This window comes from Fringilla coelebs (genome assembly GCF_963513975.1).
Source record: "Fringilla coelebs genome assembly, contig: SCAFFOLD_40, whole genome shotgun sequence".
NCBI classification, from domain to species: domain Eukaryota; kingdom Metazoa; phylum Chordata; class Aves; order Passeriformes; family Fringillidae; genus Fringilla; species Fringilla coelebs.
Window position 1 is genome coordinate 657,239 of NW_028167217.1, and position 15,950 is coordinate 673,188.

Here is a 15,950-nt window from a genome sequence, read left to right on the forward strand (position 1 = left end):
CTGGGAATTCCCCTGCCCGTAAGCTTTTTACCCCCATGTTTTTAAGGTCACTATTGTAATAGATGCATATTATAATATTGGCTTTTTGCAGGATTTTATAGCTGTGGTGTTACAGTAACTTTGTTATTGTCTTGGTTTGAAAAGCCAGATGCCTGCTAAGGAAGGCAGGAGCCTCCCATGGAATGGAAAATGAAAACCCCCTCCCTCTGAATTGTTATGATTTTAAAATTAAGGGGCTCTCAGGCAAAGACAGGGGAATACGAATAACAGTTCTTTATAAGGAAAAATTAAAAATATAAACGCAGTAGTACAAACTAACAAAACCCCATAGACAGAGTCAGAACAGGACCTGATCCCATGTGGGTCGGGGTGCTGGCAGCAGTCCCAGTCAATGGTGGCTGCAGCCCTCCTGCAGTGCCTGGTGGGGTTCTGTTGGAGCAGGGATCCTGGAGAAGGGAGGAGTTTTCCTCTAAAGGTCCAGGGGTGCTGCAGATGGGCCGGGTCTTCCTTGGGGAACCCAGTAGAGAAGGAAGCAGCTCCCCTGGAAATCCAGTGGGAAAAGGCAGCTCCTTTGGGAATCCAGTGGGAAAAGGGCTGATCCTCTGGGATTGCAGGGGAGAAGAATACTGCTTTTCTGGAAATCCAGTAGGAAAAGGCTGCCTGCAGTGTTCCAAACCTGAGATTCTATCCAGGTAGGAATGCTTGGCTCCTCCCACTGGGCAGAGCATCTCCCAATGGGATGATGACATTTTATCAGCCAGGCAGTGACACTCAATGGCCCATTAGCAGCAGATAATTAATAATTATTAGCCTATTAGCAGAAGATATCTTCTGGAGGGAGGATTGGCTGTGGACGAGATAAAGAAAACTGCCCAGAAGATAACTGCCCCACCTCTGACAGATGGCAAACAGAACACACACTTATCTTGCAATCCAGGACCTGTCCTCACTGCCTGCCCCCATTCTCCAGAGTTCATGGTGTCCAGGGAGGCAGCAGCTGCTGGTGCCAAGAACAAACGAGACGGGTGTTGGTTTCAGAGAGATCCAGAATCCATTTCTGACCCCCAAAAGACAGGGCAAAGGCAGGGCTGTGAGGTTTATATAAGGTATCCCACGGCTAGAGTTAGGGTTTGTGTCAGGGGAGGAGTTCTCAGCAACGCAAGAGGGCTGAGATCCAACTCCTGTCTCTTAGGAACAGGGGCACTCCACACAGAATGTGTCCCTAAATCCTAAATTTCACCTTGAACACCTGTAAAATGGTGGGACTTTAGACATCTTTGAACAATTTCCTTCATTTAACCCTGTTTGTGCTGTTTTAAAGGGATGAAGATGAAGCAGAAGGAAATTAAGGCCAAACCAAAAGGAGAAGCAGCCAGGTGTGTTCCCAACATGGATCACAGGGAATGTGGGACACCAGGGCTGTGGCCAACGTGGCTCCTCCCGTGGGGGATGGAGCTGAAGCAGCGCACAAAGCTCTTCCTGCACTCAGGGCACCTGCAGAGCTTCCCTTACTGGTGGCTCCGTTGGTGTTTGTACAAGTGAGAGCGCTGTGAGAAGCTCTTCCCACACTCGTCACACTCGTAGGGCCTCTCCCCAGTGTGGATGCGCTGGTGGGTGATGAGGGTGGATTTGTCCTTGAATCCCTTCCCGCAGTCGAGGCAGCAGAAGGGCCTCTCCTCTGAGTGAATCCGATAATGCTTGAGGAGACTGGAGCTGGTCTTAAACCTCTTCCTGCATTTATCACACTCGTAGGGCCTCTCCCCAGTGTGGGTCCTTTGATGGATGACCAGGTAGGAATGCAGGCTGAAGCTCTTTCCACATTTCCCACACTTGTGTGACCGTTTCCCAGTGTGGATGTTCTGGTGCTGAATCAGATGGGCCCTCTGTCTGAAGCTCTTCCCACACTCCCCACACTTGTAGGGCCGTTCCTCGGTGTGGGTCCTCTGGTGCCTGAGAAGGGTGGAGCTCCGTCCAAAGCTCTTCCCACATTCATCACACCTGTGGGGCCTCTCCCCAGTATGGATTTGTCGGTGCGTGACAAGATGGGTGTTTCGCCTGAAGCCCTGCCCACAGTCGGGGCAGCGGAAGGGCCTCTCCTCTGAGTGCGAGCGCTGGTGCATCAGGAGATCGGAGCTGGTCTGAAACCTCTTCCTGCACTGATCACACTCGTAGGGGCGTTCCCCAGTGTGGGTCCTCTGGTGCTGGATCAGGCTGGAGCTGCAGCTGAAGCTCTTCCCACATTCTGCACACTCATAGGGCCTCTCCCCAGTGTGGAGCCTCTGGTGCCTGATCAGGCTGGAGCTCTGGCTAAAACTCTTCCCACACTCCCCACACTCGTGGGGCCGCTCCCCAGTGTGGATTTGTCGGTGCATGACAAGATGGGAGTTATGCCTGAACCGCTGCCCGCAGTCAGTGCAGCAGAAGGGCCTCTCCTCTGTGTGCGTGCGCTGGTGCTGCAGGAGATTTGAGCTGGTCTTAAACCTCTTCCTGCATTGATCACACTTGTAGGGTCGTTCCCCAGTGTGGGCCCTCTGATGCCTGATCAGGTTGGAGCTCCAGCTGAAGCTCTTCCCACACTGCCCACACTCGTAAGGCCTCTCCCCAGTGTGGGTCCTCTTGTGTCTAATCAGCTCGGAGCTCCAGCTGAAGTTCTTCCCACACTCCAAGCACGTGTGGGGCTTCTCCCCATCATGAAGCTGCTCATGGAGCACCAGCTCTGAGCTCTGGATCGATCTCCGGCCGCCTTCCCAGCCCAGGCTGGGTCTTTCCCCCTCAGATCCCCGTGATCTGCGTTTGCAACCCCTCCTCGTGCGGGATCTCCAGAGCTTTTCCTCCCCGTTGGGTTCCTGTGCTGTGGAGCCGCTCAGAATGGCCTCTTCCTCCAGGTTCTGCCGTGGGGATTTGTCCTCCCTGCTCTCCATGCTCAGCTCCTGCTCTGGGGGAGGAAGGACAAGGACAGGATGGGATTTGCCTCCGTGCCACAGGCAAGGGGAAGGAGACCCCCCCAGGGCTGTCCTGCAGCCGGGGACTAGGCTGGGCTGGGAGATGGAGAAGGAGAGAGGGGGAAAGGGGCACTGACTTCCTCCTTACCTGCCTCAGTGTCCTGGGGCATCTTTCTCTTCCTCATAGCCTCCCAAGGGTTGGCAATGGGAAATCCTGGTTTGGAGAAAACAAGGGATGAGCACGTTGAGTTTGAAGTTCCCTCTGCCCAAGTCCATTTCCAAAAATCACCAGCCATCTGGGCTCCAGAAAAACCTCCCAAACAACAAGATTCAGCCCTGAAAAAGCCTCCCAGGAGTTTCCCATCCCATGTCCCTCCCCTTCGGTGTTCAGGGGTTCCCCCCTGTCCCAGATGCTGGGGGTCACGCTTGGATTGTGGGTCTCCCTTCTCCTTGGTGCTCGCCCTCCCCAGGCTGCTGGCAGTCCCAGCAATCCCAAAAGCTCCCCCCTCTTTGCTCTCCCCATTTTGGGATGCCGGGGCTTTTTGGGCTCCTGGGTCCCTTCTCCCCTCATTCTCTGCCCTGGGCTGCTGGGGCTCCAAGGAGTCCCCCCCGCCCCTCTCCAGGCTCTTGAGAGTCCTGCCAATGGCGGCGCTCCCCCCTCTCTGGGCTCCCCACTTTGGGCTCCTGGGGGACACAGGGCTCTGCTCCTCCAGGCTGCCTCTGCCGGCAGCCGCCACCGGCACCCCCGATGTCTCCCTGAAGCAGAGTAGGAATTTTCCAGAATAGAAATCCATTTTGATTTCAGTGAAATGTACGTCTTTGAGTTTAGTCTGTAGTTTGGTGTTTAGTCTGACTACCCGTTCTCACAAAAAGCCTGTGCTTAGAAGGACTGCTTCAGGCAGAAGACTAGAGATAAGGGGGAAGGAAAGAAGCAAACAGAGCAAAGCAACCTCACCCAAGAGTTCTTACTGAAAAAGAAGAATTAGAGGCAAGTGCCACGCATAATCAGTAGAATGAATATGTATGAACCTATTGTGAAATTAGATGCATATGTATTTGAGAAAAAGATAAAAAGAGATCTGGAGTTCCCAGAGGTACACGTCTCTTTAAGAGAACGATTCCCACATGCGTCCAGCGCTGTAATAAACATACCAGCTTTACAACTTTCAGAAAGTTGTAGAGGTGTGCTTGCCCCGCAAATCACCCCCAAGGGGCCTTTTCCACTCAGCCTTGGAGTTCTTCATTCCCCAAACATCGCCCCAAAAACCCAACCCAGGGAGCCCCCAGGATATCTGGGCCGAGCTCCCCCTCCCCGCTCACCCACGCGATGCGGGGGCGATGATCCCACAGGTGGGGGCTGCAAATTCAGGGAGGGCTCGGCTGCGTGGTTTCCTCTGCTCAGCCTTGGTCCGCCTTTGTCCCACCGCTTCCTCTTCCTCCCACTCCTCCTCTTCCATCCCCCCTCCTCCTCCTCTGTCTTATCTCCACCTCCTTCTCCTCTTCCATCCCGCCCCTTCTATCCTTTCTCCTCCTCCTCCCCCCTAACCCCACCTCCTTCTCCTCCTTCCATCACTCTGCTCTCTCTCTGCCTTTATCCCTCCTATTCCATTCCTCTTGCCCTTCCTCCTCCACCTCCTCCTCCCCAAGCCCACCTCCTTCTCCTCCTTCATCCCTCCCTCCTCCTCCTCCCCCAGCAGCAGCGACACCCTCGGTGCCCTGTTCCCGCAGCCCTCGCAGCCCGCGGCAGGAGCAGGGATGGAGCCGGGACAGGCCGGGATGGCAGCACGGGACTCTCGGCTGCTCCCAGCCGCTGCGGGAAGGGGAAACCTGGCCCGGGCCAAAGGAGAGGCAAACTAGGAAAACTGGGGGCTGCACATCCAAACTGGGCCTTGCTGGGGATCCTGCCAACCCCTGGGGCTCCTCTTGGGACATCTGGGAGGGGGGAACACACACAGGGCTGGGGGATACCAGCAGTGGCATCACTGCGAGGGACTGGGCTGGACTGGTATCGTACTGGGAGTGACTGGGATTATGTTGAGGGTGACTGGGAGCAGCTGTGAGCAACTGGAATCAACTGGGAGTGACTGGGAGCATGTTAGAGGTGACTGGGAATAGACTTGCAGTGAGTGTCACTATACTGAGGCTAATTGGGAGTAGTTGTGAGGAAATGGGATCATACTGGAAGGAACTGGGAGTGACTGGGAAGGTGCTGGAGAGAACTTGCGTACACTGGGAGATACTGGGAGGGACTGGAACAAAAGTGAGGGTGAGACAGCAACTGGAACTGTGTGGAGCCCAACTGGTTCATACTGGCAGGGACTGGGTTTGTACAGACATCATAGCGGGATGAAGTGCAATCACACTGGAGCTGAGTGGGATCATAGTGGCAGTGAGTGCCACTACACTGAGGCTGACTGGGAGTGGTTCTGACCAAATGGGATCGTACTGGAAGGAACTGGAAAGATGCTGGAGGGAACAGGAGAACAGTGGGAGATACTGGGAATGACTGGAACAAAAGTGAGGGTGAAAGAGAGCAACTGAAACCATGTGGAGCACAACTGGTTCATACTGGCAGGGACTGGGAACAGACTGGGCTCATCTCTGGATCACACTGGGAGGGACTAGACTAATACTGGGAGTACCTGAGAACGACTGGGAACACACCCTGCACATCATTCCCCATACTGGGCCTGACTGGGAGCAACTGGGAGCACACTGGGAGCAAATGGCATCATACTGGGAGTGACTGGGTTGACCTGGGAAGCAACTGGAACCATGCTGGAGGCAGCCGGGACCATACTGGGAGAGACTGGAAGCAACTGGGATTATACTGGGACCACACTGGGAGAGGCTGGCATGTGACTGGGATCAAGCTGGAGCTTACTGGGATCATACTGGGGTTGAAACGGAGTGACTGGGATCACACTTTGGGCTACTGGGAGCAACAGGGAGAAACTGGGATTGTGCTGCAAGCAAACTGGAGGAACTGGGAAGGACTGGATGCATGCTGGAGATAACTGGGATATTCTGGGCATGACTGGGGGATCATACTGGGATAACTAATACCTTACTGGGGCCACTGGCAGTGCCTGGAAATGACTATAGACATGCTGGGGAAAACTGGGAGTGAGTGGGACGGTGCTAGGAGGGACTGAGATCATCTGGGGAGTGACTGGGACTAGAGTAGGGGCAACTACGTTCAACTGGGACCACACTTGGAGTGTCTGTAACCATAGGGAAGTGATGGAACCGCACTGGGAACAGCTGGGCCCATGCTGGGAGCACCTGGGATCACACTGAGGACTACTGGCATCAGACTGGGAGGACTGAGGAAACTGGAAGCACACAGGGGACCACCTGGGCTCATACTGGGAGCAGCCACTGCAGGCCCCAGGACCCCCAACAACACCTCCCGGGGACCCCGATGTCCCCCCGAGGGCCATCTGCCACTCAGCTTTGGAGCCCTGCCAGCTGCAAACATCCCCCCAAAAAACCCCAAACCCCCCAGCAGGTTTGGGCCCAGCTTCCCCTCCCCAGGCACCTGCGGGATGGGGGGCGATGCTCCTGGGGCTGTGGTGACTCCAGGGTTCCCTCTCCCCTGCTCCAGCTGCTTCCTGCTGCCACTCGGCCTCTGCCTCCCATCCTCCTCCTCCTCCCCTGTTCCCAAAGGCCAAACCCTGAGGGGAAAGGGGGGGGCCAAGGGGACGCAGGGTCCTAAAAGGGTCCGGTTTGGTTTAAAATCACCCAAAAGAGCCTCAAATGCAGCACAAATCCACCAGGTTTGGCCCAATATCAGCCTAACAGCATTAAAATTATCCAAAGGGCTCTGAAATCCAACCAAAGGGGCCAAAATTGCCCAAACTGGTTTACACCTCCTTACAATTAGCCTAAAAGTATCCTTAAATCTCCAAAATGGGCTTCAAATCCACCCTGAAAGTACCTGCTTTGGCCTAAAAATTCCCAAAGGAGCCTAAAATCCATCCCACTTTGCCAAAAATCACCTCGATTGACCTAAAATCAGCCAAACGTGCCTGAAAGCAACACAGAAGGACCTAAAATCATCCTAAATGACTTGGTTTGACCTAAAATTACACAAAGGAGCAAAAAAACCTACTCAAATGGGCCCGAAATCACCAAAAAAAGGACCTAAAATCACCCATGCAGGATTAAGATTCACCCACATGGGCCTCAAATCATCCCAAGGGATTCAAAATCCCCCCCAAACTCCACCAGATTCGGCCCAAAATCAGCCAAAGGCACCTAAAATCCACCCTGAAAGCCTGAGAATCCCTGCCAGGATCTGAGCCCACCCTCACCCTGCCCAGTGTAGCCCAAAATGCCCCCGAGGGGCCGAGCCTGAGGCCCAGCCCGGGATGGGCTCCGGGCTCGCTCCGCACCCTCCGCGCTCGCTCCGGGGAGTTTTGGCCGCGGCCCCGGACGGGCCCGGGTGGGACTGGGAGGGACCAGGGAGGGCTGGGCAGGGCTGGGGCATCTGGGGCTGCTTGGGCTGGGGGAGTCTGGTGGGAGTTTGGGGCAATTGTTGGGGTTTTGGAGAGAATGACTGGGGTTGGGGGAGTTGGGGAATTCTGGGGGGTTTTGTGGATTTTGGGGGGTTTTCTTTGCACTTTGGGGGGGGGTATTTTTCTGGGTGTGTTTGGGGTTTATTAAAATTTTTTGGATTTTCTTATAATTTTGTGGGGTTTTACTGGGATTTTGTGGGAGGCACTGAAAATTTTGGGGGGTTTTATTGGAATTCTAGAGCCATTTAATGAGATTCCTTGGAGATCTAAGTAGTTTAAGGAAATTTTGGGGGGTGGTTGGGGATTTTTGAGGGATTTTGGGGGGTTTTGTCGGGTTTTTGGGTGTTGCCAGGATTTCTTTGTGTCTTGGAGGGGATTTTGTAGGGCTTCCTATGGTTTTGGGAACAGTTTTGGGGGATTTGTGGGGCTTACCTGGGATTTTGGGGGGGTTGCTGGGAATTCCAAGAGGTTTTGTGGGCTTTTATTTGGATTCTAGGGTGTTCTAACAGGATTTTGTGTGATTTAGTTGGGATGTCGTGGGTTTTATTGGAACTTTCAGGGGTTTTAAGGAGATTTTGGTGCCTCTCAGCACTTCCCCACATCCAGGGACAACTCCAAAGCCCCCTCATGCCACCCAAGGCCCCCCAAAATTCCACAAAAGCCCCCTAAAATCCCAGAAAAAACTGAAATAAGATCCTCCAAACCCCCAGAGAACCCCAAAGAACCCCAGTGGAACCCAAAAAGATTTAAAAGTACTCCCAAAAATTTAAATAATTCCCTCCCCCCAAAAAAACCCTATCAAACTCCAATAAAATCCTCCCAAATCCACAACTCCCCCCAGAACTCAATAATTCTCCCCAAAAACCTCAAAAATTCCCCCTAAACATCAAAATCCCCCAAAGCCCAAAAAAGCCACCCCCTAATCCCAAAGAAATCCCCCCAAAATTCCCAGAAAGGCCCTTTGAAATCCCCCCAGAACCCCCCAGACTCACTGGGGCCGTCCTGGATCAGGGGGCACTGGCCATGGAACAGGAGCCACTTCAGGGGGCCCTCGGAGCTTTTCGGGGAGGGGGCACCATGGGAGACCCCCAAAAACAGGGGGGAGACCCTGCTGTGCCCCTCTCCCCGAAATCCCCAGACCCCAGTTCAGGGTGGGCTTGGGACCCCCCGGGACCCCCAAATCTCCCCCAGGACCGCCAGAGACCCCCAAGTTTGGCCCAGGATCACTCCGGACCCCCAAACCCTCCCCAAGACCCCCAAAACCTCTCCAGGACTCGCAGACCCCCCAGTTCTGCCCAAAATTCACCCCAAACCCACCTGGGACCCCCCCCAAATCCATCAGACTGCCCCAAATCCCCCTCAGACCCCTCAATTTTATCCAAACCCTAAGAAATCCCCTCAGACTCCCCCAAATTCTCCCCAGACCCACCTCAGAACCCCCCAGATCCCCTCACAACCCCACAGTTCCTCTCACAACCTCCCAAAATCCCCTCAGACCCTCCCAATTCCCCTCTGATCCCCCTAAACCCACCTGAGAACACTCCAGACCCTCTCAAGCTTCCCCCAAAGCTCCCGAAAGCTCCCTCAGACCCACCAAAGCCCCCTCACACCTCCTCATTCCGCCCAAACCCATCGCACACCCCACTATTTCCGGTCAATGCCCCCAAAATTCCCCCGTTTCTCCTCAGACTCGCCCCAAACCTCCCCAGTTTCCCCCCGGCTTCACCTCACCTCACCTCACCTCACCTCACCTCACGGCAGCTCAGCTCAGCCCGGCTCAGCCCAGCCCAGCCCGGCTCAGCTCCTCTGCCGCTCTCCCCTCAAAGTCAGCGGCTTCCGCCGCATGCGCGAACTCCCAGCCACTAGCGACACGCCTTTCCCCCTATTTACCCAATGACTGCGCTGCATTTTCCCAAACTAACCAGTCACGGCGCGGCTCTTCTCAGCAACGCCCGCCTCCCCGCGCCGCCCCAGCCAATCAGAGGCGGTCCGGAAGCGGCGCCCCCTTCCCCGCCGCCGCCGGGACCCGCCGGGCTCGGGACAGGAGCGGGAGGGGCCCGAGAGGGGATCGGGGGGGCGGGGGAGGGTCCGGGGGGTCTGGGGGGACTTTGGGGAGGGGTCCGGGGGTTTGGGGGGGTCTGGGGGGTCCGGGGAGGGTCCTGGGGCATTGCGGGGGGACCTGGGGGGTGCGGATGCGTCCTAAGAAGGGTCTCGAGGGGGGGACGTGGGAGGGTCCGGGGGGGTTTTGGGGAGGGGTCTTGGGAAGGTCTTGGGAGGGTCTGGGGGTGTTGGGATGGTCCTGGGGGAGTTTGGGGAGGGCTCTGGGGGTCCTGAGAGTGTCCTGGGAGGGTTTTGGAGGTTTTGGGGAGGGGCTTTGGGGATCCGGAAAGGTTTTCGGGAGAGGGTCTGGGGGAGTTTGGGGGGTTTTGGGGAGAGGTCCTGGGGAGATCTGGGGGGGCTGGGGGAGCCTGAGTTGGGTTTGGGGAGGGGTCTGGAGCGTCCTGGCAGGGTCCTGGGTGGGGTCTTGGGAAGGGTCTGGGGGCTCTCAGGGGGTCCTGGGCCAACCCTGGGGGGCTCTGGGGGGTTTGGGGTTCCTGGAGGGGTCCTGGGGGAGATTTGGGGGTCCCGGGGGGTCCCAGGCCACCCTGAACTGGGGTCTGGGGGTTTCACGGGGAGGGGGCACATCAGGGGTTCCCCCGTCTCCGTTATTGGGGGTCTCCCATGGTGCCCCCTCCCCAAAAGGCTCCGAGGGCCCCCTGAAGTGGCTCCTGTTCCATCCTGATCCAGGATGGCCCCAGTGAGTCTGGGGGGATTTTGGGGGCTTTTTTGGGGATTTTGGGAGGGTTTTTGGGATTTGGGGAATTTTGTTTTTTAGGGAGGAATTTTTGAGTTTTTTGGGGAGAATTCTTGGGGTTTGGGGGGGTTGTGGATTTGGGGGGTTTTTGATTTTGGGAGATGTTACTGGGATTTCTCAGGGGGTTTGGTTTTTTAGGGGGATTTATTGAAATTTTTGAGAGTTTTTTTTTTAATTTTGGTGGGTTCCATTTCGAGTTTGTGGGATTCTCTGGGGTTTTGGGGGATCTTATTTTAATTTTTGTGCGATTTTGGGAGTTTTTAGTGGAATTTTTTGGGGGCCTTGGGTGGTCTGAGAGGGCTTTGAGGTTGTCCCCGGATGTGGGGAAGGGCTGAGAGGCAACAAAATCTCCTTAAAACCCCTGAAAGTCCCAGTAAAAGTCACGACATCCCAATTAAATCTCCCAAAATCCCATTAGAACACCCTAGAATCCCAATAAAAGCCCACTAAATCTTTTGAAATCCCAACAGCCCCTGTCCAAAATCCCAGGTAAGCCCCACAAATCCCCCAAAACTGTTCCCAAAACCATAGGAAGCCCCACAAAATCCCCCCCAAGACCCAAAGAAATCTTGGAAACACCCAAAAAACCAAATAAAATCCCCCTAATTCCACAACAATCCTCAAAAACCCCAAAAATTTCTTGAAAAACCCAGACATCCAAAGATTCCCACTGAATGCCTTCCAGATTCCAATAAAGCCACCCAAAATCCCCCGGAAATTCCAATAAAACCCCCAAAAATTCAACAGAATCCCTCAAAATCCCAGTAGTCCCTCACAAATTTTAAAAAAATAATAATTTAATAAACCCCCAAACAACATCAGAAAAGACACCTCATCTTTTCAAAGTGCCAATAAACCCCCCCAAAATCCACAAAACCCCCAGAATTTCCCAACACCCTCCAAACCCAATATGGGTGAATTTAATCCTGTGTGAGGGATTTTAGGTCCTTTTTTTGGTGATTTTGGGCCCATTTGAGTAGGTTATTTGCTTCTTTGGGTAATGTGAAAAACACCAGTCACTTGTTTTTAAATTTTTAAAAGTTTAATAGTAATAAAATGGTTATAAAAATAGTAATACAGTTAGAGTAGTAATAATTTAGACAATTTGAATTGGGACAATATGGGACAGGAGAAACAAAGAATTACAGACCTCCAGGTACCTTTTTCTGGGCAGCACAATCCTGAAAAAGGACACCCAATAACAGAGGATTAACCCTTAAAAGCAACAGCCTGTTGCATATTGATACACCTCATCCATGATGCATAAATTCCATTCAGACACAGGATTCTGTCTGGGCAGTGTCAGCTTCTTCCCCTGAGTCCTGACAGCGCCTTCGGGGAGGGAAGAAGTTCCTTTGTTCTGATAGGAGGGAAATAAATTATTTTTCTCTGAAAGATTGAGGTGTTCTGTAGCTGCTAGCTCGCTGCAAGTCCTTTCTTTATAAAAAGTATCCTACATAGCATAGTTTCTATTTAAATTTTTTTTGTAACCTAAAACTACATTGCACACGCTGCTTAAGAGAATTAATACAGCATTACTTTCTAACACAGCACGTCATTTTCCTTTTAATATCTGTGAAAAGCCAATCATAAAATATGCATTTTTCACAATCCTCACTCTTATTCTTTGTAAATCATTTGCCTTGAGCAATATTTCTTGTCTACTTGCATCTTCTGGACTATGCTGGCAAAATAAAACAGGGGATTGCTCAAGGAAAAAAATATCAAGACCATTGTAACACATAAAATGAAAAATCTTAATTTCTTCTAATACATTACCCCACCAGCTAGATTTTAGCATTGTTTTCTAATTTTTGGACTGGTACCTTGGTTATTATATATATAAATATTTTTTTTTCTTCTATGATTCCTTTTGCTTTTCTAGAATGACTTTTCTGTGGTCATCAGTTTTCAACAATCTGATATATTAAACTTTCCACAAACACCCCCTTCTTTAGCCAAAAATTGTCCAAAGCCAACCTATTCTGGTACACCACAGTTTCTGTTTGGCTTTGGTGACTTGATATTAACTCTAATGCCTGTGCAGCTTTATTTGCTATCATTTCTATAACTGCTTGAAGTCTTGTAATGCAACTCAACATATAATTTGGGGTCAATACAGAGTTAAATTGCTGGTTTTACCTTTTTGTTTACTATTTGTATTTTTTTTACCAAATCTTGAACCGTATCTTTAAGACTAAATGTATAACAAATCCATCTCTCTCCTTTTGGACATTCTGTGCCAAATCTATTACCACTTTTTCCTGAGTCTCTTGTAATCCAATAATTTTCTCCGTTTTGCCTACAGGTTCTTAATTTGGATGGGTTGTTACAGTGGCTGTTGACATAGGTGTGTGTAATAAAAGAGGAACTTTGGTTTCTTTCTATGTGATGCTTTCTGTAGCATTTGTGACACAATCTTGCTGGTATCCCAAAAGGGAAAAGACAACAAATGAGTGCCAGGAACAGGAATAGCAGAGGTCCAGCATGGCTTATACTCCCACCTCCCATGCCTGTGAGGTTGCAGCCCACAGCAGGTGTATTTGATCTTTTGGTGGTGAAATACAGAGGCCAATCTGGTCTTGCTCTCTATTTCCTTGTCACTTTCTCTTAGCTAATTTCCAGGCAAATTGTGTTTGACACTCCTTAACTGTGGTTTCTCACTGTTCCTCAGGTCTCTCTCATTAAACAGGCACTAATAATTCCCATCCACAAAACAAAGTTATTACTTTAACACTTCTTGCAATAAGAGCACAAATTTTGTGAACTACAATACTAATTATTCCCACAATTCAAGCATTTACTTATAACCCAGCTAGCATGTCCAGTATTTGAATCAATCAAATAAAGTTTACAGTATGATACTGATGGAAATGGTAATTCCCCTTCTTCCCTGTACAAAATTCATGGGCTAAGGTCAGAATACAAAAACAGTCTTGACTCCTCTGTCTGAAGTATTCCTCCCCAAGGAGATGTTTTATTCAGGCAGTGCAGGAAACCAGTGATATAAGCATTGTTTTATTTCTTAATTAGGTGTTATTCTTTGTACATTTCTTGGATCATTTGGGTTTTCCCAAACCGTTACCACTCAGTCCCCATTGGGAAGTCAGTTTGGTATCACGTGGTTCAAATGTGATTGTCCATTCCTCAGGTTCCTTCACGACTCCTTTGATTCTCCTGGCATGGATTCCCCTTCTTTCTGTGACTCGGATTGTTGCTTCAGTAGTACCTGGAAAGGACTTCTTAATAGCATAGTGATAAAGGAAAGACAATATTGGATAAAGGACTTCTTAATAGCACAGTGATAAAGGATAGACAATACTGCATTACCTTTTACCATTTGCTTTTTTTCCAAACTTTCTGGGTTTGGCTAAAAGCTTTCTCCTCAGCAGCCTCTTCTTATATCGAGCTGTGCTAATAGCTGCAGAGGCAAATTCTTCTTTCAGTGAGTTACAGTTAGTTAAATAAGAAAGGCCAGACCAATTTTAACACGAGATGTATCACATCTATTGCTTTTTACTTTTTGGGCAACATTTAATTGTTTTAGCCTTACAAACCCATTCTTCAGGAAAAAAAACCCTTCTTTCTAACAGCAAACAAAACAAAAATATTCTTACTTAAGAAAAACACTTCACTTTGTGAGGTTTGGAGAGTCAGCAATCTCTGCTTTGATTTTATCTTTCAGTGCCAGCTCCCTGCCCCTCTTTTCACAGCCTTGCTGTCGATGCTGTTCTTGGTCCTTCCCCGCTGCTGCCCCTTGGCTGCAGGGCTGGAGCAGGGGAGAGCAGCCTGGGCCATGGGGACCCTGGGGCCATGCCTTGGGCCCTTTTGCCCCCCCCCCCCCCTCTCTTCTCTCTCTTTCTCTTTCCTTCTCTCTCTCTTTCCTTCTCTCTCTCTCGGCCCACTCACCGGGGCCGGCGCTGCCATCCTGGGCTCGGGCCCCGGCAGTCTGGGAGCCTCCCCGGCAGCTCCGGCACTGAGCCAGCCCCGCTCCTGGCCGGCAAACCCGTGTCATTGCTCCGGCACCGCCGCCGGGTCCCCTCCATGGATCGGTCCCTGCCGCAGCCCCCGAGACCCCGCCGCTCGTAGGGAGCGCTCAGACACCTCCCAGCCTTGACAAGCCCAACCTTGGCGTCCTCAGGTGCTCCTGCCATTCTTTTTCTTTCTATAGTCAACTGATCCTCTTTTCCCTTCAAGGAGGGCCCGTTCTGCTCAACCCTTTCCGGACCCCAGTTCAGCACTGAATAACCTCCTAACAACCATGTGTTCAGACACTTCTCTGCCTTTGATGCAAAAAAGCCGCATTCACACTTCTGCTCTCTTCCAACACCAAGATGTCATCACTCCACATTCCAACATCTGAGTTTGCTAACCACCCCTCTATTTCAACTTCTCTCTTTCTTCTCTTCTTACTTTTTTTTTTCTTGCTTCAACTCACCTTAGACAGTACGAGGTGTACCCAACTAATTTACTTCTAAAAGTAAGCTTACAACTTCCTTTACTAGGATTGCAGTAGCTGTTATAACTTAAATACATACTGGCTAGCTGTGGCTTACTGGGTCTAGCATCTTTGATGTATAAGCTACTAGATTTTTACTCTTCTTCACTCTTGAATTAAAAATCTATTAGCTACTCTATTTTTTGTATTTATGTGTAAATGATAAAGGATTTTTCTAACAAGGGTAAGCTTAAATCTGGTACTTAGGCTTAATTTCAGCTCTTAATTTAACAATATCTTCCTTGGTCCGTTGTATCATCTCTCTCTGTCAATTTTTCATACACAAATTTTACTGCCTGTGTGTACTCCTCAATCCATAATCTATATTATTTCCACAATCTAAGTAATTTTCTGATCCCCCTTTTTTGAAGAGGGAGGGAGAAGGGATAAAATTCCTGCAATTCTCTCATGGTTGGGTTTCCAGCTACCTTTATTTATTAAGCGTCTAAGATATTTTACATCCAGTTCTACAAATAACAGTTTCTCTTTTGATACCCTTAGTCCTCTTTTCCCTGAGAAAATATAAAAGTTATATAGTAGCCTCTCTCACTTCAGCTTCCTCCGATAGTAAAAAATCATCCACATATTGGATCATTTGTATTCCAGGAGGAGTAGGGGAATCTTGTAGTATTGTTTCTAAAGCTTGCCCAAATAAGTTTGGGGATTCTGTAAACCCCTGTGGTAACTTTGTCCATCTTAATTGCTGCATTGTCCCAGTTTTTGGAGCCTCCCATTAGAAGGCAAAAATATTTCCCATCTAAATTTTAATTTCCTCCCTCAATTACTACATCTTTTAATGACAAGAATTGTAAAACTTTCTCCTTTTGTCCCTGTTATTTTTCACTGTATGTTTGCTCACACTAGAGCCTTTTGGAATATTTAATGGGCAGGTTCTCTCTGCCCCTGTGTCTACTACAAATTCCAATCCTTCTTCTTGGGGACCCACTTTTAAAGTTATCACAGGCTCCAGATGGTATTTGTCCCCTTTAAAAAAAATAGAGCCGATGACCTCCCTATTCCCTCTCTGTTCCCATTTCTTTAAAGATTTTCAGATCTTCTGCTGTCTTAGGACCATTTTCCTATCTCATTTAAGTTTATCCATTTAGTTGGAGTTTCTTCTTTTCTCTCTAAAAAGC

At 50.3% G+C, this 15,950-nt stretch overlaps 1 protein-coding gene across 1 annotated transcript in view; it reads right to left on the reverse strand.

Moving 5' to 3' along the window:
* Positions 1 to 282: 282 nt before the first annotated feature.
* The window catches only part of LOC311166120 (uncharacterized protein), a 219,203-nt gene continuing 203,535 nt past the window's right edge, over positions 283 to 15,950 (reverse strand). Inside the window, exons 2-3 of the mRNA XM_084227599.1 lie at positions 3,091 to 3,156; positions 283 to 2,935 (exon numbers count right to left, since the gene is read on the reverse strand). Of these exons, the coding sequence (XP_084083725.1) occupies positions 1,509 to 2,935; positions 3,091 to 3,127 (1,464 nt within the window). The 5' untranslated portion in view covers positions 3,128 to 3,156 and the 3' untranslated portion in view covers positions 283 to 1,508. The remainder of the gene's footprint in view (positions 2,936 to 3,090; positions 3,157 to 15,950) is intronic.